Source organism: Lissotriton vulgaris, chromosome 11 (genome assembly GCF_964263255.1).
Source record: "Lissotriton vulgaris chromosome 11, aLisVul1.2, whole genome shotgun sequence".
NCBI classification, from domain to species: domain Eukaryota; kingdom Metazoa; phylum Chordata; class Amphibia; order Caudata; family Salamandridae; genus Lissotriton; species Lissotriton vulgaris.
Genome location: NC_141699.1, coordinates 1,051,104,474 through 1,051,128,430, shown reverse-complemented (window position 1 = coordinate 1,051,128,430; position 23,957 = coordinate 1,051,104,474). Strand labels below are relative to the sequence as shown.

Here is a 23,957-nt window from a genome sequence, read left to right as displayed (position 1 = left end):
TTCATCCAATGGATGAACTAGCTCCTGATCACAAATGGACACTTCACCAGCATTGTCTTTTTCTTCATGTTATGTTTGGTGTTCTCTCCTACTGTATGTGCTTGATCCCTGACAAAATGTACCTCATTGAGGCATTGGGACAAATACCAAGTTCTGCATCACACTGAGTCAACTTTGCTCACTTTTGGGTATCCTGCACTCCATACTTTCTATATATTTATGAAACTGGGGCAGGGCTAAAAACTGACCAAAACCAGTATTTCAATGGAAAATTAGCTTGAACATAAGGACAGGCCTTAGCTCATTGACCTTGACACAACATACATGGCAATAAAACAGTTCAATGGTGTTAATGTAATGGTAGCACTGGTATGGACAGTAACATCAATGATGTACAGGGATGGCTACAAAACCACAGTGGCATCAAGCGCCTCAATCAATACTCATTTGTGCTATACTGGGAGCCAATACCTTAATGTTGGGATGCAGATGCATGAGCGTCCTTTTGCTGTATTCACTGTTGATTCCTAGAGCAACTTCCATTTCCTTGTAGAGCATGATAAAAATCTTCACACCTTGTTGCTGTGTAAAAAATGAGGGCAAGAACAACACGAATAAATACACTAAGTTTAAAGAAATTCAAGTGGTTGTCTATAGTGCTACTGTGCAAATAAGTAAAACTAAAATTAGAATGAACGCTGACGACACCCAACTCTATCTCAAATTACAATCCCCCGAAGACATCGAACTTCTGAACTCAACGCTCAGAAGCACCCAATCATGGCTGGCAGAAAATCACCTCAAACTCAATGCATTGAAAATCGAGTTCCTTCTGATTTCACCCCCCGCGAAGACCTCCATCACTCAAACATGGCTTAAGCACCTTACTGCGCTGAATGTCCAACCAACCATTGTGGACTCTGCGAAATCCTTAGGCATAACCCTTGATACCAATCTGGATATGCAACTTCATATCAGCAAAGCAACTAGGGGAGCTAATCTCCAAATCAATACTTTGAGGAAACTTAAACACTTCCTCCCAGCTAAGGACTTCCAAACTGCAGTACAAAACGTCGTCATTCCTCGGATAGACTACGGAAGTGTCGCCCTCTGCGGACTCCCCCTATCAACAACCGCACCCCTAAGAGCCTCCCTGAACGCTGCAGCGAGACTCATCACTGGATCAAAAAAACGCTTGCACATTTCCCCTGGCTTTAAATCCCTGAACTGGCTACCTTTTGAAGCCCGAATCCATCTGAAAATCGCCTGCATGACGCACATGGCTGTACACCACAATTCGCCTAGCTACCTCACTCAGAAGCTCTCTATCTCAGGTGGCTCAAAAGCCACTAGAAGCACAAAAAATCTTCTCCTGAAACCTCGTAGATTTCGGAAGGAAAAAACGTATAAACGCTCCTTCTCAGGAATGGCACCCAGGATCTGGAACGCACTCCTCCAGAAACCAGACTTATCTCCTCCTCTGCATTTTTCAAGAAGGAAGTAAAATCTATCCTCATGGCTAAATTCACCTGAACTTTTACTTTGGATTTACTTGAGACTGTGCACCTACTTGTACCATTCATCTGTCTAACCGACTTTGCTCTATGATGTTCCTACCCTAATCTGCTACCCTCTTCTTTTCTACAACTGTTTGGTACCTACCCTCTTATTTTCTACAACTCTTTGATGCACCCACCCTATTTTGCTACCCACTTATTTTCTACAGTTACTCTGTGCTCAAAAGACTGTTTATCACTCTCATGTTTTCCCTCCCCTTGTTTTGCTGTAAAGCGCTCTGATATCTGTAAAGATCTTGTTTGCGCTATATAAAACTTTCAAATAAATAAAACATGCAAATAACTAATTTAGCGTCCTCTCCGTGGACCACTGCATAGTTGCACATAAAAGTGTGCACGATCAAACACACCTAACAGTAGGCTGGGTAAAGCCTAACATCACAAGGCTGTTAGGAGGAAGCAGAGCAGAAATTGTATTTTCCAATGTCATCAACATATTATACTTTGTCATACTGTAAATATGTCTAGCTCTAAGATGTGTAGAAAAGAACACTTGAAAACCAAGAGAAACAACTTACAGCTTTTCGTTTAAGAATGCAGTCCAGCCTCCAGCGATTTCCTTCCACAACAGGTCTTTTAAGAAATATTTCTGGACTCAACCTAAAAATATACACAAGTAAAGCAACACGTTACATGAGATCCAAATGGTATGCCCATGACGCAATGATAGATAAGAAGAAAGATAAGTTACAAGGAATGGGAAAGACAAAATAAAAAAAAGACTGGTAGGCATAGTAGGAGAAGGGGGAGCAGGGAGAAGGAAACTTGGACAGAACATACTAAAACACAGAAAAAATGAGATTTTTTTTTTTTTTTAAAGATGAATTAAAAGGGCCACAACTGCAAGAGGACAGTAAATAGGATGAGAGAAAAACAAGACCAGTAATGGGTCCAGAACATTGAATACGGATTGATGTGTCTTAAATAAAGAATGAGGGTGGAGAGAGTTTGAGTGAGTGTGTGTGCTACGTATGTGCTACTTCTGTTTATTGTTCAAACCTGCAAACACATTTTCAATCTATCAATTACAAAACATTTTGCATTGCCAAATCTGGTTTCATTGTAGTTAAGCATGAGGTGACTGCACTATAAAGGCCTGCCAAACAGTCATGGAATCGTTTTGACATCCTAGTGTTGTTATATATTTTTACCTTAGCATTATAGCCCACTGCAAAGGGCTATACCAGCTGTTAAAGGCCCTGAACATGAATTATAGGCCAAAGCAACAGGCGAAAGCCTATAACTAAAAGCATGTTTAACAACTGGTATAGGTCGAGGTAGAAGAACTATACGCCTCTTAGAACATTCCACCCACTGAAGGTAGGATGTTCTAAATTAAAAAGAGAGAAATACAAAGGCAAACACTAGACTGGGGGAGTGGAATGCCTATGCGAGCCATTAGTCACTGAATCATGTCACTGTCTTCAATGGAGCTCCCAACATTCCAGTGTTATAAAATATTTTATAGAACCCGATACATACCCACCAAACCATTTTGCTAGAAAACATGTAAAATAGTGTTAAAAACTAACAATGACAGAGAATCTCCTGGTCTCGAGAAAGAGCAGCTATTGACAAAAATGAGTAAATGTTATACTTGTAGAAAAACAAACAAGTCAATCCCACAAGCCTGATTAAGAAGGATTCCAACTGTTAGTTATTTCTAAAAGTTAGGATTGTATAACTTTACAATAGTCTGATGGGCCCTGGCCTCTATTAATCAGGTGCCAGGAATGGAATAGCTTTGAAGGCTAGGCATGCAATCATGAAGCAAGTTCTTGCATCCCAAGAGAGCTGGTGTATGCACTGCAGCACAACTGAGCCAACTACAAGTCAAGCAGAAGCATACAGACCAAGCAACAATACCAGCATCCAAGCGGGACAAGACCAGAGTCTGGGTTGGTTTATGCAAGCCTCTTGCCACATTATAGTTCAGCATAAGGAGCATTAGTACCCTGGTATGAGATGAAGAGTTCAATCCTCCCCCAAGGCAGCTAGGAGCAGAGACCTGTCTTGGACAGTATATTCGACGACGAGTAAACAGGAAGCTGGCAGGAGCTACCAGAAAAAAAGAGGAATTCAATTTTCGAAGGACTTAACTTCTAGCAATGCCATATAATCCCTTTCTTAATACCCGCAAGGCCTCACTTTTTATTGGATAGCTGCTGGGAATGTCCAGCAAAAATGGTGCTGCTTCCATTAGCTGATAGATGCTCGAAAATGCTCAGCTGTTCCAAGAGCTCCAACAAGACCTCTGCAAGCAAAGCGAAAAGCACAAGTACAAGGACTGAAGTTTGCTAAATCCTTACACAATGATAGTTTGGGATTTCTTAAGGTGGCGCAACGTTAGAGCATTAAAGGACATTTAGTTGCACTCACATTGCAGACTAAGTAATATCTTGCAATGATAATTAAGACTTCTCACAAATTCTTATTTTATTATAAAAAAGAAACATATGTACAAACCACCAATCTGTGATGAAAATTTCTTCTTTGGCCGATTCCAAGGCATCTGCTACATCATTGAAATACCCTTTTGCATTGACATACCTGGAAAAAAAATCAATTTGTTAAATGTTTTTCTAAAATATGTCTTTAAATTTCAATACATGTTATAGCAACCGCCATGCAACCAAGAGTATTCCAGATGGTGCGTATGCTTGGTATGCACAGCCTGATCAATCTAAAATAATTCTCTGATGGCGATTCACCGTGAGCTCTTCATTAGGCCTGGGCATGAAATTATGCTCCGCTCATGGACTTTTTCCCACTCTACGCTCCACGTATTGCGCGTGCAGTGCAGAGTGTTTCCAGGCTCGCCAACGTTAAGTTGATGAGTACAAGAGAGGAAAATCTTATTCCAGACAACCTCCCGGTGAGATTTCTGGACACAGAAGGCCACGGATGGCCACTAAAGCTTATGGTGAGAAACCTTCTCTTCACATTGAGGAAGCTGCGGCTCGAGAAGAACATCTACTCGAGTGGAAGAAAGAAACAGCATCTTCTTGTGCTACGCATAGTGCCATTCACACTGATTTTCCAACTTGGGACAGACATCCGGTGTTAAATTTCAATGTGAAACGTGCAACCTAATGCACTCTGCCGCTTCGGAAGACAGGGGAGTTATGGGTTACTTGCGAACTCACCCATGCCTACTCTCATGCAGCAGCTGCCAAGTGTCTTGAACATTAAAGGAAAACGGAGGCAGAAGGAGTCAAAGAGAGGCAGAGCATGGTTGCCAGGGTGGAGGTCCAGAAGTGACTCCGCCACAGGTGCAAGCCAACCTGCAAGTGAACCTTTTACCTCTTCCTTGCCCCATGCCTCAATAACTCAATACAAGCGAGCAACCCATGGTACATGGGTAACATTACAGTGATTGGCAGTAACGATGGCACAAACTTATTTAGACAAACAAAATCATATTGCCATTTTCCTCACTGTGTTTAAAAGCAGGAATATACTTAAGGACGGTTATACAATAGACAGCGCCTCTTGTGTAGAGCACTGTACTCTTGTAGGATGCTGCAATCTGAATGTATGCTTGCTGTTAGAATGCAAAATACATACAAAACAAATGATTAATTATCCATTTCACGTGCTCCACTATTGATCCATAGTCACGTTGTGCATCTCACATCAAAAACACATGGCACATATTAGAAGTTAATTTACTCAATCTGGCATATAAAATGCTGATGTCATTATTAGAACCTGTAAACAGGTTCCTATTTGTTCATAGTGAGATTTAGCAATACACTAAAAAGTGGGACATTCCTTAGATGATTTGGGTTAGGTCTTCCATCCAACCCATTGTAATACATACCACCAAAATCCCAGTACCAGGATCAAACGGACCCACACAAGGTGCTGCACAAAGCCATGCTAACTACCCTATGTGCAAAGTGCTTTATTTATTCCTATAAGAGCTATGAGACCAGCTGAAGCTTACATAAACATTTTAATATACTTATCAAGGGTTGTCCATTCTAATACCGCCTAACACACTTAACCTGAGAAGTTAATTGCAAATGGGCAGGCCTAAAACCCAAATGGACAGGGCTAAAACCAAAATTCTCAAAAAAGAAATTCCTAAATTAAAGCACAAAGAAGAAATGATGGTTATGGATTTTACATCCTATCTTTTTGCAGTATGATTACAAAAGTATTTTACGGTGCAGTGGTATAACCTGCAAGCCATACAAGGATAACCTTTCCAAAATCCAGCTAGAAAAACCTATATAGCTTCTTTAGAAATTAAAAGTTATGTTTGGTCACTCACGCCATATATCAGAGAGCATTCTTTGGTACTATATTATGTTGATCGGAAATTAATATTGGATGTCTCACTGCATAACCATATCACTTCAAATCCCCAATAATCCAGTGCAGTAATATTCACAAACTCCAACAATTGCATTTGCAGAGGTTTTAGAAGTGTAGGCAAGTTTGCAGGGCTATGTCTTTGGAAAGACTAACCGTGACTATCAAATGAAATATAAATCTCTTACCTACCGAAACATGGTCTCCCTTTATAGAGTACGCTAAAGTCAACATGAGCACCACTGGTGCTAGACTCCAATTAATGAATCACTTTGACATTTACTTATGGCCAACTTCTTAAATCCTGAATGATGTACAATGTTTAGTTCCTTCTTTAGGTGAATTAGTGTGGAGGCTTGTTAGAGTTAGTCCATTTGGGAAGTGTCCTACTTTGCCAGTCCTTGCTTTGTTTGTCTGTAGGTATTTTATGGAAAAAGCTTTTGTCATGCTTGTGGTTTGCTTACGTTTTACCGACTAAATATTATCAGAAGGTCTTGGAGGACCTTACCATACTATTGCCAGCCTACTTCCTGAACTCAAATTAAATAAAAACTGTGACAACAAAACAGTTCCTTCTCAGCTCTTTAAGTAGAATAAAAAGTTGGCAAAGTGAAATACATTTTTATCTCCACTGTTTTCTTATCTTGGCTTTCCAAATCCACTTCGAAGTAGATGTAATAGACTTTGTAATCCTTGGTGACAGTTAAGATAGTTGCGCTCCCTGATTAAAATCATTAGATGCAGAAAGTGATGACCTTAATTTGAAGCACTCCCATGAAACACATAGCACATAAATTGTGATTTCAGGCTAAATAACCCTTACCATTTCGACAGTGTTTTCTCTTGAATTGCAGCATACGACCCAAACCTGTGAGCCGTCAGAAAGTCTTTGCCATGCTTCTGGACAAATTCTTCTATGGCCTGTCCCCACCATCGTGCATGTCGATAGCTGTAACACTTCAGGATCAAGGACCTTTAAGTGAGTGAAATTGGACAGTTGAGAAATTTCAGGTATCTTAATAAAAATCATTGTTTTCAACTTTTTTTCCTTTGTTAATATTTAGGGTATGTATATATATATACATATATATATATATATATATATATATATATATATATATATATATATATATATATTATATATATATATATATATATATATATATATACCTACACACATACAATATACCCATATACACACACACACACACATATATATATGTATATATATATATATTATATAATTTTGTTTTTGTGAAAGGTTGATTGATGGATACAATACACAGGCTTTAATCTCAAAAAAATTACAAGCACATTTTGCTGATATACCTACAATTGCCTTCTAAATGTATCCTTTTCCTAATGTTGCAAATTAAGGATCCCAAACAGTCTTTTAAACAGCTTTTTCTCCCATTCCTTCACACTAAATAAATCATAGCCCACCTGTTTACGTGTAATGCAAACTGTCCTATAACTAAGCGGGATGAACACATTTTGATAATCAGAGTAACTAAAATTCATGAAATTCAACATTGAGGATGCAGGTTGATAAAAAATTAAATTAAGCTTCCTGAATATCTTCTTTCCTTATTCATGTAAAGGAGAACATGATGCAAATTTGTAAAGAGAAATTGCCCCTTCTAGATTTCTCATGGAAGATCAAGAGCTTGGACACACGCAAACACAGATTAATTAGGGTGGAAAAACTGAATTGATAGAGCTGGATTTTCAGTTGTCTCTTTTACACTTGTGAGAAGGATGTCTGCATGTAAGAAGGAAGAAAGTAAATCCAACAAACAATGGAAAATGCACTGTGTACAAAGAAAGGTATATTATATAAACTTAAACAGTATTTTAGGTTTAAACAAAAAAGTGGGAAAAAATTACTAATTACCGTGAAAGATTGTCGATTCGAAGGCCATATTTTGTCTCAGTATCTTTCTGGCCAATCTTGATGCTGAACTCCTTGTCAACAAGCAGCACAAAGCAAATGGCACCACTGTCTGTCTTCATGTAAAGTAAAAAGGAATCTTTGACGACTAGCCATCTAGAAGAAGAAGAATCTATTTCAAATTACTTGAATTTACCAAGTTTGATGGTGGCTATCATATTTTTAGGCCAGGAAATATTGCACACGAGCAAAAATATTTTTTTAATGTTTTTTCAAAAAGTTATTATTTTCATTTCTCAATATAATGGCTTTTACCACTACTGCATAATGAAAAAACGTTCCATTGAATTAATCCTTAAGAAACATCAACAAATTGAGGACTAGCTAGAAAAATTGGTTCAGCTTTTCTACATTTCTACATTTAGGAGACTAAACAATAATATTTTCAAGGGGGTTTTTTAAATTATTCCTGCTCCAATTTTCTAACTTGTGGGCCATACCATGGTATATCCCATGGAAAGGTATACAAAAATATGAGTAGGCCTACTTGAGAATAACAGTGCCCTGAGTTTTGCTTTCCTACAGGATTGTCTTCTCATTGACAAGTGTGGTAATTTAACAGTTGTTTAAGGGACTTGCACAAGTTGCTGTTTTAAAGATGCAGACCAAGGTTGGGTGTCTTTCAAAAGCAGTTCTTAGTAATGAGAACATATATTAACATTGGTGAATGTTTCAAAAAAAATACTAAAATACATTTTTATTTGCATTTGTCAAGAACAATAATGACATTTAAAAAGCACACTGACACAAATACAGGGTATCATGTCATCAGTATAAGCCAATTTTGAAGAACCGTCGTCCCGCCCACCATCACTCCATCTCATCCACCTATGCCAGCATTTCATTCACAAATCCCATTGCATACTAGTCGGTTCTATATGTCCAAGTTCCACATACCCCAGACATTCTTAAACTTCTTCTCGCAACCTCTGTTCTTATATACTTCTCGAACTAAAATTTTGCAGCGGTCCATCCCTTCTTTCCACTGCCGAAAAGATTGGATCCTTTCGAAGTCCTACTTCTGGGCAATATCTGACTTTGCCACTAAAAACTCAAGATTCATCAGCAATTTTTGATATTTAGTGAGGTTCGAGGGTGGCCATATACCTAGGAGGGCCAGCCTAGGTGTCACATCTATAGTGCACCCACTAATCCCTCCAGGAATCTAGTAACAGGTTCCCAGAAGTGGCACATCTGTAGCCAATGCCATAATGTGAAGATGAATGTAACTTCTGTACCGCCTTTCCAATCTTACACAGTAATGTCCTAGTGTAGTATGTCCTGAGTAGGAGATGTTTCTGTTTTTGAAGTGTGTTCAGCAGGTCTTTGCCTTGATCATGTCCTTCATGCACTAACCTCTGGTTCCTACCTAGAGGACCGGCTGTCAACTGACCCATTAGAGGGCAAAGCAATATCATTAATATACAAGAAAATAACACATAACGTCCCAGATTCCATGGGGCCACCGAGAGCATCATGGGAGAGTGATGTGTGCCACATTGATAATGAAGAGTGGGTGGAGGCCATACAGGGTCCGATAGAAGTAGCAATACGTTCCTGCTTCCACCTCATTCAATTAAAAATCTTACATTGAATATACTGAATGTTATTGCACCGACTGGGTCATGCGGAGATTGCCTTGTGTCACAGAGGGTGCGAGCAGGAAGGAACCTTCTACCACCTGTTGTGGGAATGTGGCTCTACTGGGAAGAAATTGGGAGTGTGGTGGCTGAGCTTGCAGAGGGGGAGGTCCCAGTAGAACCGAAGTGGATGAGGCACAGCTTTAAAATACTAAACTGTGGCAGACACTAGCCGCAGTGTTGGCAAAGCGCAACATTGCAAAGAACTGGGGGGGGCTCCTAACCTACCGAAAATAGAGGACTTTAAAATGGATCTTGAATTGTGTTGGCAAGAGGAGCACACAATATACTTGAGTAGAGGGTGTTCAAAAAAATGGGAAAAAATGTGGGGGAATTAGCAGGGTTATTGAGGACTATAGAGAGGAACAGTGGGAATAAGTGGAGACTGGTACAACACTAACACTATGTTGATTATGTATTCAATAAATGGTGAAGTGATGAATGTAAAATATTATGTATGACATAAAATATGTGGAAAGTGTTTCTTGATGTACAGTTGGCTGAGCACACTGCAACAAAAAGAAGCTTGAAAAAAACACAAAAACAAATTAGCACAGAAGCACAGGAACCAGATATAGAGCACTTGTTTTTTTCACTACTTTTTATGTGAAATGCATTCACACATCCATAATGTATTTCACTGCAAACTTTTACGCTAAATGCCACTTTCATATTTCAGGTAATTGCACATAATTTTGCAGAGTTATGGGAATTATTCGAAAGCAAATTACATGAATTTCACCCATAACTAGTGTAAACCCTTTTTAGTTCTTTTCTGTATAACATGTCCCATGGCTACACTTCAGAGTAATCTCACTTCCTAAGGGAAAAATATTTATATTTCGAAAAACATCTGAGGGAAATAAATAGAAATCTAAAAAATGTATATAACAAATAGAACATGTTACTTCTCATCCTGGGGTCTGTTCAATCTATCCGTGGGAACTGCTGTAAAAAACCAACATTCTTCCATGTATGTTTTTATAATTAAAATGATATGGAAATAATTTGCAAATGAAAGGTCCCTGTGCGATCTTGATTCAACAAAACATTTAAGAGTAATGAGCATTCCCCTCCCAAAAGTAGAACAGAGGCTCTTTCGAAGTTGTGTCCAAATGTGTATTTTGGATTAAAGATGTTTACACTGGTACAGTGTGATTGATAGCAGTTCATTGTGCTTGGAAGAGTAACACACATTTGGCTATCCTATTAGAATTTTTGAAAATCAAGGATAAAATGTGATTAAGGCACAATAAAAGAAGATGCTATCCTCGACAGCCAGTATCTGCGTCTACATAGTAGTGTCAGTAAAGATCATGGACAAATGATAAAATTGATTAACAACAGCATTCCACAAGGGCTATCCGCTTGAGAAAATCTAATCTAATGACAGATTGCATAGTGAAGAGGCTAGATCTAGAAATAGCACTTAAAAAATAGACATGAAAAAATTATTAAAGGAGACAAAATGGTTGAGAATAGTTCTGACACTTTTAGTATAAAATAGATACTTAAATGGAGGGGTGAAATGATTGATTCACGAGGGAAGGAAACCTGCAAACTAATTTGCCAGGGCACTTACGGCACTGTGCGATATTGGGTTGTTCGTTGACTGGGGTGTGAGCCCAGGTCAAGCAACAGCTACAATTTGCTGCAGGGAGAACCACAAAAAGTCACTAAAATAACCTGTGCTTAACCATGGGTAGCTTGGAAGAAAAAGTATTCAGGCATAACTTAGAGGCAATGTGAAAATTATTTATGCAGTACACAAACAGTAATAATGTGAAAACGCAACACAAGAAAAAATAGAGTCAATTTTAATAAATCACTTGACACCAAAACAACAAAACTCTAATCAATAGAACTGGAGTAAATCATTTTTAATATTTTTTGTAAAAACTAGCACCTAAAAGATCGAAGCGCCACCCGCGGAGACTAGTCACACAAGATGCATTCCAAGTCGAAAAATATGGCAGATTGCAATGAAATACGGGTTGGATACAAAAAGTGGTTTGGGGCCAGTAAGCGCTTACCTCCGGACTCAGAATTTCTGTGAATTTTTTTTTCTGGGAAGGTGAAGTTCAGTGAGGCCAGGATGAGTCTCAGGAGGGAGCGTCATTGTTGGGTGGCCTTGAGTCAAAGGGCGGTGAAGACTTCTACGTTCAGACTAAGTCTCTGAAATGGAAGTCGGAAATCTCATGTGGGACAAGGCAGAGGGATGTAGTTGATGACAGCTTCATGAGTCCTGATAGCCCTTTGGCGAAGGACCACTGAAAAGAATTTGCTGATGGAGAGAAGAATGTAGCGGGAGAAGTCACTAAGTCAATCTGACAGGCAAAGCCTTTCAGGTGGATAGGCGAGAAGGTTGGTCCCTGTTTCCTCCTGGTTCTGAGAGCAGTTTTAGCCCAAAAATTTCTAAGTCTCCACTTTTTCATCTGGTCATCTTCAGAACCACTTCAGAGTCCAGGACTGATGGGACACCACTTGGAGGGCCAGGACTCACTCAGGCTAGGTTCAGCTGTGGGTTCAAGGAGAAGAGAACATTTTGTGTCCCTGAAAATCAGATCAAGAGGCCAGTAAACCACCTGCAGTCACTGTGGTGGTCCTTGGTTCATGTTTTAAGTCCACTCCTTCTTTCCCAGGCAAGATGGCAGCAAGAAGGAAAGGTAGCAATGAAGTAGCAGGTCAGCAGAGTGGCAGTCTTTTAAGCAGCCCAACAGTCCATCAAAGGGGATGGGGGCATGCAGACCTAATACTTGTAAGGCCCTGTGGGCCCCATCCCTAGGGCAGTATGTTTTTTTTAAGGGGAGTGGGGCACGCAGCCCCCTTCTTGAGACTCCTCAGGTCCAGGAGACACCATCCCTTGGGGCCAACAGATATACTATAGATGTCAGCTGGGGAGCTGGCTTGGGCTGCAGAGGCCCTGAGGCACCCCGCAGCCCAAAAACAAAATTTCAACTGTGGGTCTCCCAGATGAGCACAGAGACACCGAAAGAAAGAAAAAACAACAGGAGCAGCTCATTTATTATTCAGTGTTTATTAAAGGAGCACCCGATAATGCAATACGAGGTGGCTTTACACTTTTTTGTCTTTTTTTCTTTTCAGCTTGATGATGTCCTAGTAGGGGCAGAGGCATCAACAAGCTTTCTTTTAATGTTATGTGGGTTTGCAAGGAATGTAGCATCCCCCAGAAACATTATAAGAAAAAAACAGTAAGCCTGCAGGGCCACTAAATCCATGACCTCAGGAGAGCTTACCATATTTTTCAAAAACACTATTAGCTGGAGATCTTTGCTCTTCAGCTGGATTGCAAGGCTCTCTTGTTTTCTAGGGGAAAAACATGTCTCTTAAGTCTTTGTTTTAACATTTTCAGTCCGCCAAATCCAATCATAAAAACTATGTTAAAAGAAAGACTCCCATACATGTGGATTTTATTTTTCTTAATAAAAACTTTATTGAACTATTTTATAATAATCACGGTTATTAAACATTGCATTGTGTGATATACTAAAATATACATTTGATTCAAAATACTGATGATTTTTAGACATAGATTATATATCTGCTTTACATATATGGATATGCTCACTGCTTGTTCGCCCACCTTTATATATTTTGGTACTGTGACTGTTTAAAAAAGTAAGAGCAATCAGGACCTACAAGACCAGCTGCCCAGTGCGCATGCCAGAAAGCTGTGTGCGGCAGGTGCCAGGGTGAAAATGTCAGTTAAAAAGCACCGTTTTAAACTAGCAACACCACTGAGATTCACCAGTTATATTTATCTCAAGTAATTAGAAATCGAGCCCTAAGGAAACTATAACCCATGCCCTCGCCATGTACTGCTAATTACCCCACATATTACATCACTCATGACATGATCTATGCCATTATTGATAATATCACTGCAACAAAAAAATTAATTGGTACTAAAGGTCCAGATTGTTCATAAAAATGCTGTAAGAATCTAAAAAGGGTTGCAGGCTCTCGGCAGTGCGGGCTAATAAAACTGCATCATCTGCATACTAAAGGACTGGGATTAGCCTTCTTCCCATCCTGGGAAAGTCTGCCTCAATGTTGGTTAAAACTTCCTCCAGCATATTAACATATATTATGAATAAGAAGGGGGAAAGGACGCACCCCTGCTGAACTCCCCTTTTAATTTCAAACGGCTGGGTGGATTCATTATTTTGGGCTGTACCGGACCATTATGGAGATCTCATGAAGGCTACCAGGACTTAATCCATCCGCATGCACCCCAGTTCAGACAAAAGTTTTCCCCATTGACTTTGTCAAAGGTTAAGCTGAGGTCTATAAATGCCAGATGAAATGCCCCCCCACTCCCTTCTCTTGAGTATATCTGGCACTCAGGAGATGGAGGTTGAGGTTCTGGTCAACTGGTCCCTATCTGACCTGAACCCATATTGGACATCAGAGAGAATAGACCTCTCATGCACCCACGAGGTGAGTCTCCCAAGTATGACCCTCCCAATAATCTTAACCTCCACATTGATTAAGGAAATGGGTCTGCAACATTTCAAATGGCATCACTGATGACAACAATGCGCATGATGGGGTGCCAGCTATTGTTACCTTAGGGCATGAGTTATTGTTACTTGAGATAACTATAACTGGTGAATTTCAGTGGTGTTGTTAGTTTGCAAAATATAATGTGTACATGAGTATACCTATTTAAAAAAAAACTTTCCCTACTACACCACCCATCTTGATTGCCTCCCACCATCTGCATGCACTTTGATTCTTCTGTTGCAAATCGGGCTCTTTCTCCACATGATTCATCCCAAACCTGTCAAACTTCCATGAATTCTCATAACTACATTCACATCTCAATCTACCTAACTATTCAACTAACATGGGCACGTGTCACCTTTTCTCATTAATGCATCATATGTTACCTCTATTATGCAAATACAATTATGCTTTGTTCAGAAAATGTAAATATATATGATCTAGGAAATAAGACAGGATTTTTTTATTTAGTGTACATTTATCATCTTCTAGGTGTGTTTGTTATTTTATCCTTCATTTAGAGGTGGTCCGCAAAGAACCAATATGGTACAGGATTTTTGCTCTTTACGCAGACACATGTTGTACATTATTTCAGCAAATAAATTTAGGCTGACATTCTGCTTGGCTATAAATAATGAACACGAAAAGGAACAAGTCCCCTTATACAGTGTGGAAAGTAGTCTTAATTAAAAATTAGGTATCATATCGCTTTCATGGGACAGTAGATCTTGTTCCAAGCTTTTAAAATTGCAATGAGCCGAACAAATCTACATGAGGAGAAAGGAAAAGCTTGCCTCAAGTCCATAGGACATGACCCAATAGCCCATCAAATACAAGCTCAATTAGAAATTGTCCAATAGTTGCATTCTGGTGTTCTTCTGATGTTGGCTCTCTGCTGGGCCAGTTCGCAACAACAGGAACTTGTGATTCCAGGGGTTTTCTAACCCATTGTTATATTCTTCCACATGTTTAATAATAAGGGTTTCCATTCTTTGATGATGTGAAATCATTTATTTCTAGCAATTGCCAGACAGTCCGCCTATCTTCTTTGTCTCACCAATCTTTCAGGCATAAAAACATGGGAACCACTGTGTATTCTAAATAATATACCATTTTATTATTTTACAGGCCAGCAGAAGGTCTTGAAGAAAACTAATTATCAATAGTTTTCCATCACTACCAACCTGTTTTGAAGCGAAACTAAGTTTTCTTGCAGCATGCCTCGTGTTGCAGGGAATGAGTTTACCTTGGTGTCAACCATTGGCCCAATACGGAGTTCACTTAGCAGGCCACGTGAGGGTGTGAACTTGGACACACACGCAGAAGGCCTGCCCGCAATAGGGTACTGGACAAAAGAATGTCAATTATCTGGTATCTCGCTTGCAGCAGCTTCGTTCCACCACATCGATTGTGGCCCCAGCCTTATCTCCGGGAGTGAAGTTTCTGTGGCAATTGATTGGATCACACCACGGAAAGCATGGAGCTTGATAAGGTGCCTGGTGAGTTGTTTAAAACAGAGAAAGATATTTTTGGTGCCCTAATTTTGTGCTTCTCTTCAATAACATCATGAATGGGCTCACCATACGCTGGCCTGGGTAGGGGCTGAAATTTTCCCAAACTATAAGAAGGGTCTTAGGTCTGTTTCGTCAAAGTACTGCCTTGTTAGTCTTGACAGTTCACAGAAGCTCTTTAAAAGCATTCTGATGAGCAGGTTGCAGGCTTGGATTGAGGATGAAGGAGTGTTGACTCATCTCCAAGCTAGATTCAGGGCCAGAACAATCACCCTTGACCAAGTGCTCCAATTACAACTAATCTACTGGATGTATGTCACACTGGGGGTGGGTGCCTCTATGTCATCTTTGTTGACCTTTGGTCAGTCTTAGATCTTGTTTGTAGGGAGGGCTTGTGGGCAGTTCTAACTAACATGGGGGTTCTGAAATATCTGATTGATATGTTCAGGAGACTCCATCAGGACAACTATGCACATTTTAGGTGTGGTGATGTTGTGGAGTTGACAGACACCATTCCAGTGTCCTGGGGGTGAGAAAGGGGTGTATCTTAGCCCCCGCTTTTTTTCTATTATACATTAATAGCCTGGTAACCTCTCTAGAGCAGTGCAAGCATGAGCACTGCGTCTGGCAAACAGGATGCTCCTGGCACTTATGTTTGCGGACGGCACCTTTCTGGTCTTGCGATCCCCACTGGGCATCGAAATGTGTTGCACCAGTTTGTTATAATGAAAATCAGGTAGTCAATGTGTGGTTTGTAAATTATTTATTAAGCCTTAGTTGCAGGTGAGTAAAGCAGCCCCATCAGGAGCAGCCTGCCTGCTGCTCAGACCATACTCCAACTGTCACACCTGACCTCACAGGCACCCCAACATTCCATTGATCATCACCACTCCAATATTTCATGCAGCACATTCACACTGGCTGAGCAGCTGGGAACCAAGCAATAGGGGAAAACATAAATACATATACAAGATATAACACAGTTTGGTGTCTTCTGCAAGCAGAGAGGGATGGAGATCAACCATAACAAAGCACAATATATGGTATTGAATCCCTGCCAGAGGGCTAGATCGCACCCAGTTCTTAACTGTTCTTCACTGGAGAAGGTTCGTACCTTTGAATACCCGGGACTCACTCTCAATGAGCATTTTGGTAGGACACCCCAGATCCAAAAGTGTAAACTCAGACTAAATCATTATACTTGTGGAATCCTGAGAGCCTCGAAAGGGCCCAGCTTTCGCTGGATAACACTAGCATTGCAAATTTACAACATGCAAGCTCTGGGGGTCTCTATTTGGTGGGAAAATAGTTTTTTCCAACTCCTCACCAATCTTCCTGCCAGTACTCTACTAGTGCCACTCCGATAAGACCTTGGCATTTGACTTCTTGCCATCAGAGTAAAGCTCAGACCCCTGGTTTATTGGAAGAAGGTTCTGGTCCTCAACAGTCTTACTGTCCTTTCAGCTGGGCCTGGATGAAATCTTAAAACTTCCAAGGCCTAAAAGGATCCCATGGCTGGTGTACATTAGGCCCAGTCTTGAAGACAATGGGTGCAGAAAAATAGGTGCCAATCCGGAAACATTGTGCTGCGTTTCCAAGTCCATGCTTAAGATGACATGCTGTTTTTGAATATGGTCTTCCAGAGAATGTCACAGTGCAATTATGTCTTGGTGTTCTGAACTGAACTTTGCCTCACACTTAAAATTGTTTTGATGTCACCCTCATATGCTACTAGACCTTATTCTCTATAGTTCATGATTTTATGGATTTTTATGATTTTATTGATTTAACTTATTCTTATATCTGCTTTCATGGCAATTGCCAAAATAAAGTCAAATAAAAAACACACACATATACAGGCACAAAAAACACACACACAAACATGCACACACAAACATGCACAAGGAGCATTCACCATGAACCAAAGGGCAAAAAGGATTCTGGAAGTTGAAAGAGTAAAAATGACTAAATATGCTTAAAATTACCTTTTGGACCAACGATAGCAGACACTTCCTTGCCCACAACAGTTTAAACCAGGAATTCTGTAGCCACCCGACTTTTTCATTATCATGCCCTCTCTGAAAAAACAAAATTAAACAATTGGTTAATAAGCACACCGTTATTCCACATATACATATCAATGATAGGATAATAGTTATACATTTGAAATTATATACATCTATAGATATATGCATACATATATACTCACAAATATACACACACACACACGTATTAGTTGCATCTCAGCTCTATTCCATGATTTGAAGCAATATATTGTCAGAAATAAAAGATGTGAAGCAGGGAGGATGAGCAATTATTATACATCTTATGGTAATTTAAATATTGCATACCTTCAAACGTATTAGTAAGAATTGAAACATCGTTATATGGGAAACTGGTGGAGGAGCTTTGTAGCATAACAGAGTAGCATTCCGTTGTTTACAGACACCGTATCATCTTAGAGATTCTAGAAGGCTCTAGCTTAAAATATCAATAGAATGCATTATCTGAAATGCCATTGATTTACATAAACATGAAGATGACTTTGAAGTACAGGAAATTACAGGCTTTACATCAGCATCTCAATGAGAAATTCCTGGCATGCCTACATGAACTTCATAGTTAGACAAAACACACAGATGTCTTTTTGAGCCCAAACGCTATATAATGGTAGTTTCCATACACCATTTATAGTCTTTACATTTTTAGAGACATACATGAAGTATATGAACACACTGATGGATTAAAGAGCACATAGATAAATGCCATTCTTGCAGATATATTTGCCAGGAATTTTCTTTAACCATCTATGCTGAAGGACATGCACATTATCAGACAGAACACACCCACAAGACATCCAAAATCAATAACCAGATGTAGCAATGTGGAGGAAAGCTGCCTGTTTAGTATGGTCACAGCCACAGGGGGGGTGCTGCTACTGAGCAGGTCTTGGGTCTTCCGCAGATGGGTGGGGAGGGAGTTCCAGGTCTTGGCAGCGAGGAAGGAGAAGGATCTGCCGCCGGTGGATGTATGTTGGATGCGTGGGACGGCGGCAAGGGCGAGGCTGGTTGCGCGGAGCTGGCGGGCGGGGGTGTAGAAGTGGAGTCTGGTGTTCAGGTAGGCTGGTCCAGTGTTGTGGAGTGCTTTGTGTGCGTGGGTGAGGAGCTTGAAGGTGATCCTCTTGTTGACAGGGAGCCAGTGCAGGTCTCTGAGGTGGGGGGTGATGTGGCTGCGGCGGAAAACGTTGAGGATCAGTCGGGCAGAGGCGTTTGGGATGCGTTGTAGTTGTTGCAGGTGTTTGGCCGGGATTCCTGCGTAGAGTGCATTGCCGTAGTTCAGCCTGCTGCTGACGAGGGCTTGAGTCACCGTTCTTCTGGTTTTGGTCGGGATCCACTTGTAGATCCTGCGTAGCATGAGGAGGGTGTTGTAGCAGGAGGGGGAGATGGCGTTGACCTGCTTTGTCATGGAGAGTGAGGAGTCGAGGATGAATCCTAGGTTGAGTGCATAGTCCGTGGGTGTCGGTGCTGTTCCCAGTGTAGTCGGCCACCAGGAGTCGTCCCACGAAGAGGGGTTGGGGCCGAGGATGAGAACCTCCGTCTTGTCCGAGTTCAGCTTCAGGCTGCTGCTCCTCATCCAGTCGGCGACTGCCTTCATTCCTTCGTGGAGGTTGGTCTTGGCGGTGTGAGGGTCCTTGGTGAGGGAGAGGATGAGCTGGGTGTCGTCGGCATTAGAGATGATGTCGGTGGCTTCAGATCGGAAGGGTGGGAGTCAAACTCGCTGGGTTCTTCCAGAGAGGAAGGACGTGGTCCAGTTCAGGGCTTTCTCCTGTATTCCGGCTTCTTGGAGGCTTGTTCTTAGTGTGTGGTGGCAGACCCTGTCGAAGGCAGCAGACAGTTCCAGGAGGATGAGAGATGACGTTTCGCCGTTGTCCAGTTGGCGCCTGATGTTGTCTGTGGCGGCGATGAGGGCTGTCTCTGTGTTGTGGTTTCGTCTGAATCCGGACTAGGATGGGTCTAGGATGTTGTTGTCCTCGAGGTGGCGGGTCAGCTGTGAGTTGGCGATTTTTTTTATGACCTTCGCCGGGAAGGGCAGGAGGGAGATGGGCCGGAAGTTCTTGAGGTCTTTGGGGTCCGCCTTGGGCTTCTTGAGGAGGGCGTTGATTTCGGCGTGCTTCCAGCTTTCCGGGAATGTTGCTGTGTCGAAGGAGATGTTGATGACCTTCCGTAGTTGGGATGCAATGGTTGCGTCCGCTTTGTTGAAAATGTGGTGTGGGCAGGGGTCTGACGGTGATCCTGAGTGGATGGAGTTCATGACCTTGCCTGTCTCGTCGTCGTTTACGTGGGACCAGGAGTTCAGCTGGGTAGCACAGGTGGTGTTCGGGGTGGGGTCTGTAGCGGTCGGGGTAGATGGGGTGTTGAAGCTTTCGTGAATGTCGGCGATCTTGCGATGGAAGAAGGTGCCCAGTGAGTCGCATAGATCTTGTGAGGGCAGGACATCGTTGGTGTTGGCGCTAGGGTTGGAGAGTTTGAAGGAGGATCTCTTGCTTGTTCTGATGAGGTGGTGATGTCTGCAGATGGCGTCCTTGTGGGCTATGTGGCTGTCTGGTGTGCAGTCGTGGAGCCATTTCTTCTCCAACTTCCGGGCATGTACGTTTGGAGGTCTGGAGTTCTTCGGTGAACTAGGCGGCTTTCTTGCTGGAGTGGTTGGTGGATGGTTTCTTGAGCGAGGGTGTTGGCGCAGTCGTCGATCCACTGTCCGAAGATTCAGGCGGCAGCGTCTGTGTCGGTGGGCGGGTTCTGGGCGAGGGTGGAGGTAAGCTGGTCTTCGGTGACTTTGCTCCAGCAGCTGCGGGGGAGCTGTTGGGTGCGGTGGTGCGTGGTTGGTTTCTTGAAGGTGAAGTGGATGCAGCTGTGGTCGGTCCAGTGGAGTTCGGTGGTGTGGTTGAAGGCGATGTTGTTGCTTGTGGAGAAGACGGGGTCGAGCATGTGGCCGGCAGCGTGGGTGGGTTCGGTGATGAGTTGTCGGAGGCCAAGGTTGGCGAGGTTGTCGATCAAGGTGGCGGAGTTGGTGTCATTGTTGTACTCGAGGTGGAAGTTCAGGTCTCCGAGGAGGATGTAGTCCGTAGAGGCGAGTGCGTGGGTGCTGGCGAGGTTGTTGATGGAGTTGCTGAAGAGGGACCAGGGTGTCTGTAGATGAGTGTTCCTCTGAGGGTGGTGTTTGGGTCGGTGTGGATCCGGAAGTGAAGGTGTTCGACGGTGTTGAGGCAGTCGTCAGCAAGAGTGTGGACCTGGAGGGTGGACTTGTGGACGATGGCTATTCCTTCTCCCATTCCGTTGTTGCGGTCTCTGCAACGTCTGGGGCGGAGGTGTCGAGTAGGTCCCAGAGCTCGACGACGTGTTTGCGTGCGGAGTGGGTGTTGAGGAGTATGCAGCGGAGGTGGTTGGGTCCGGTCCTTGGAGGTTTGGTGGTTCTGTCGCAGGCCAAGTTGCAGGTGTGGCAGGAGAAGGGTCCGTGGGTGCGTTTCAGGGCTCCCTGGAAGCAGCGGTGGTCTCAACCGGTGTTGAGGGCGAGGAGGGTGTTGGCATCGTATCTGAGTCTGGCGTCTTGGCGTGCGCGGGGTCCAGGGGTTCTGGCGCTGGGCGCGGTCCAGGCGGCGGCCGCCATTTGAGGTGGGGAGGGAGGGAGGGAGGGAGCGAGCAGCTGGGAGGCGGGAGCTGGGTGGCAAGGGGGCGTGGCTTCAGGGGGCCACGGCAGGAACAGTTAGCAGAAGACAAGAAAAGAGGGGGTGGGGGGAGCGGAGTGGGCAAACAGTCAATACAGTGCTAGTGGATACACTAAATTACAACAGCAGAAAATGAAACCGGTTTAAAAGCGAACCAAAATGCACAGCGGCTTGCCGGGGCACAAAGGAGGTGAGCATGCGCTAGGAGCGGCAGCAGTGGAGCGAGCAGGCAAAGGTGGTGCTGCTCGGCAGTAGGGAGGCGACCTGGCCTGGCCTAGAAAATGCTAATAAAATGATTGAAAGCTATTTCCCGCCCAGGTGTCATAATCTTGATTAAACTGTGACATCAGATTTGTGATAATGTTTTTGGAAAAGTAACTTTATGAACTGCACTTAAACCAGTTCTGCCACGTATCTAACCCTGAGATGTCAATTATCCATCCTCGCTCAATTTAAAAGCCCAGCATTCTACAAGACTATAGCCTTGCCTCCGGACTCAAGGAGGTTTGGGGGTTGTCACAATAGGACACTTAGTAGGAATTATCTATCTGAGAGGAGGCAGGAGCAAATTGCAGAACAATAGACTTGAAACTATTTTTTTTGCATTTGAGAAGCAAAATTGGGCTGTACCTCTTCATGCCCAGAGCTTATTGAGAACTAATTCGCCAATCCCAGCCGGAGGAGAGCTCATCTAATTAAGTTAGTGGTTTTGCAGATAGCCAGAAACGCTCCTTGTGGAAAAAGGGTTCAGCCATCTTAAACTGAACATTTCTGGGAATTTTTTGATTAAAGTGGAAAAGAAAGTGCTTCAAGAGGAGGTGGGCATAGGGTGACAAATGTCTAGGAATGGTAGTGGAAAATCAGTTGTTAGTGCACAGGATAAGACCAGCTCCTCACCAACAGCTGCTGACAACATTCCTAGACACAGGTAGATTACACCTATAAAAAAGATTCTGCTAGAAGAAAAAATAGTCCTGTCTCCTGACTTCTGTCTGGTATCCAGGGGACTGGAACTGCTCTCCAGGGGCTGGATGAATGACCTTCAGCTTGCTACTCCAAAGACACAAAAATTAGAGGGACACCTGACTCTAATATGGCCCAGCTGAACAGAGAGGACTGAACTCTACAGGAGCTGTGGCTGGAGAGAGACTATTAAATCGAGCATTGCCAGTTCCCCAACGTCACTTCCATTGGATGACGTCTTTTATAATCCCTCTGTACTAGATGCCATCCCGGCCATTGATGGTAAAACTTTTTCTTCACTTTTGACGAGGGTAAAGTCCGGATCCCCTAATGACATCTGCCCCCCCCCACATCTTCTCGGAAATCGGTCAGACTATCCCTCAGGGTATCCTACCCCTACTAAACAAATCACTGACCCAGGGCAGGGTACCTACTGGCTTTAAACACGCCCTGCTAATCCCTCTAATAAAAAAACCAGGTCTGGACCCCCAGGACTCATCAAATTATCGTCCCATATCCCTGTTGCCGTTCTTATCCAAGATATTGGAGGCTCACGTCTCCAATTGTCTTTCCAACTTTGTGGAAACCACTGGATTTCTGGAGCCAAATCAAGCTGGGTTCCGTCCAAGCCACTCGACCGAGACGGTAACCTTGGCAGTCCAGAATACACTTCGGTGTAACGCAGACAGGGACGTCCACCAGGCACTGGTGCTTCTTGACCTGTCTGCTGCATTCGACACGGTCGACCACTCTATTTTGGTCGGCCGTGTCGAGCAGGCAGGCCTCAGAGGTACTGCCCTGAGCTGGGTGGAATCATTCTTGTCTGACCGGACTCAAGCAGTGAGACTGGGCACCTTCACAGCCCCTAGAATTAAGAACGACTGTGGTGTCCCTCAGGGCTCATCCCTGTCTCCCCTTTTATTTAATTTATACTTGCGTCCCCTCTTGTACTCCTTGAGGAAATTCAAAGTGTGGATCTTTAACTACGCAGATGATCTGCAATTGGTTTTCCCCCTGGGGTCGCCGGATGCTGTCACTGAGTTTAGGGAGGTCATGGCTCATATCCAGAGATGGATGGGCCTTAACCACCTAAAACTTAACCCAGGCAAGACTGAACTGATCTTGCCTGGGAAGAGCGAACTCAGCTGGGGACCTCAATTCTGGCCTCCGGAGATGGGAAATCCCCCCTCCAAATCCCGCACGGTTAAGAGCCTTGGAGTCACCTTCAGTGAAGACCTCTCCTTGAAAAGTCAGGTAGGGTCAGTTGTTTACGCATGCTTCTTTCAGCTGCGCAAGATTAGAAAGATTGCCCATTTCCTGACCCATTCTGCCCTGATACAGGTGACCATCGCCCTTGTGCTGTCTAGGCTGGACTACTCAAATAGTTTATATTTGGGCCTTCCAGCCGGGCAGCTCAAGAGGCTGCAGCTGGTTCAAAATCAGGCGGCCAGGCTGATCTGTGGGCTTCCTAAATGGCAGTCCATCAGGCCAGGCCTGGCAGATCTGCATTGGCTGCCGGTAGCCCAGAGGGCGGCTTTCAAAACCAGCTGCATTATCTTTAGGGCATTACAAGGCAAAGGCCCCAAATTTATCATCAACTTGCTTGCCAGATACATCCCCTCCCGCAACCTCCGTTCTGGTCACAAAAACTTGCTCACGGTGCCGGTTGTTAGGAAACAACGTCAGGGCGGCAGCTCCTTTCATTTTCTTGCTGCCTCCCTCTGGAACTCCTTGCCAGCTTCTTTA

The 23,957-nt window shown here is 43.0% G+C and overlaps 1 protein-coding gene across 2 annotated transcripts in view; it reads right to left on the bottom strand.

Annotated features, from left to right (window-relative positions):
• PLD1 (phospholipase D1) overlaps nucleotides 1–23,957 on the bottom strand; it is a 370,836-nt gene that overhangs the window by 128,361 nt on the left and 218,518 nt on the right. For both annotated transcript variants that reach the window (XM_086944395.1, XM_086944394.1), the window contains 6 exons: nucleotides 17,512–17,604; nucleotides 7,792–7,944; nucleotides 6,721–6,870; nucleotides 4,044–4,127; nucleotides 2,096–2,177; nucleotides 472–582 (listed from right to left, as the gene is read on the bottom strand). In XM_086944395.1, coding sequence (XP_086800521.1) covers nucleotides 472–582; nucleotides 2,096–2,177; nucleotides 4,044–4,127; nucleotides 6,721–6,870; nucleotides 7,792–7,944; nucleotides 17,512–17,604 — 673 coding nt within the window. The remainder of the gene's footprint in view (nucleotides 1–471; nucleotides 583–2,095; nucleotides 2,178–4,043; nucleotides 4,128–6,720; nucleotides 6,871–7,791; nucleotides 7,945–17,511; nucleotides 17,605–23,957) is intronic.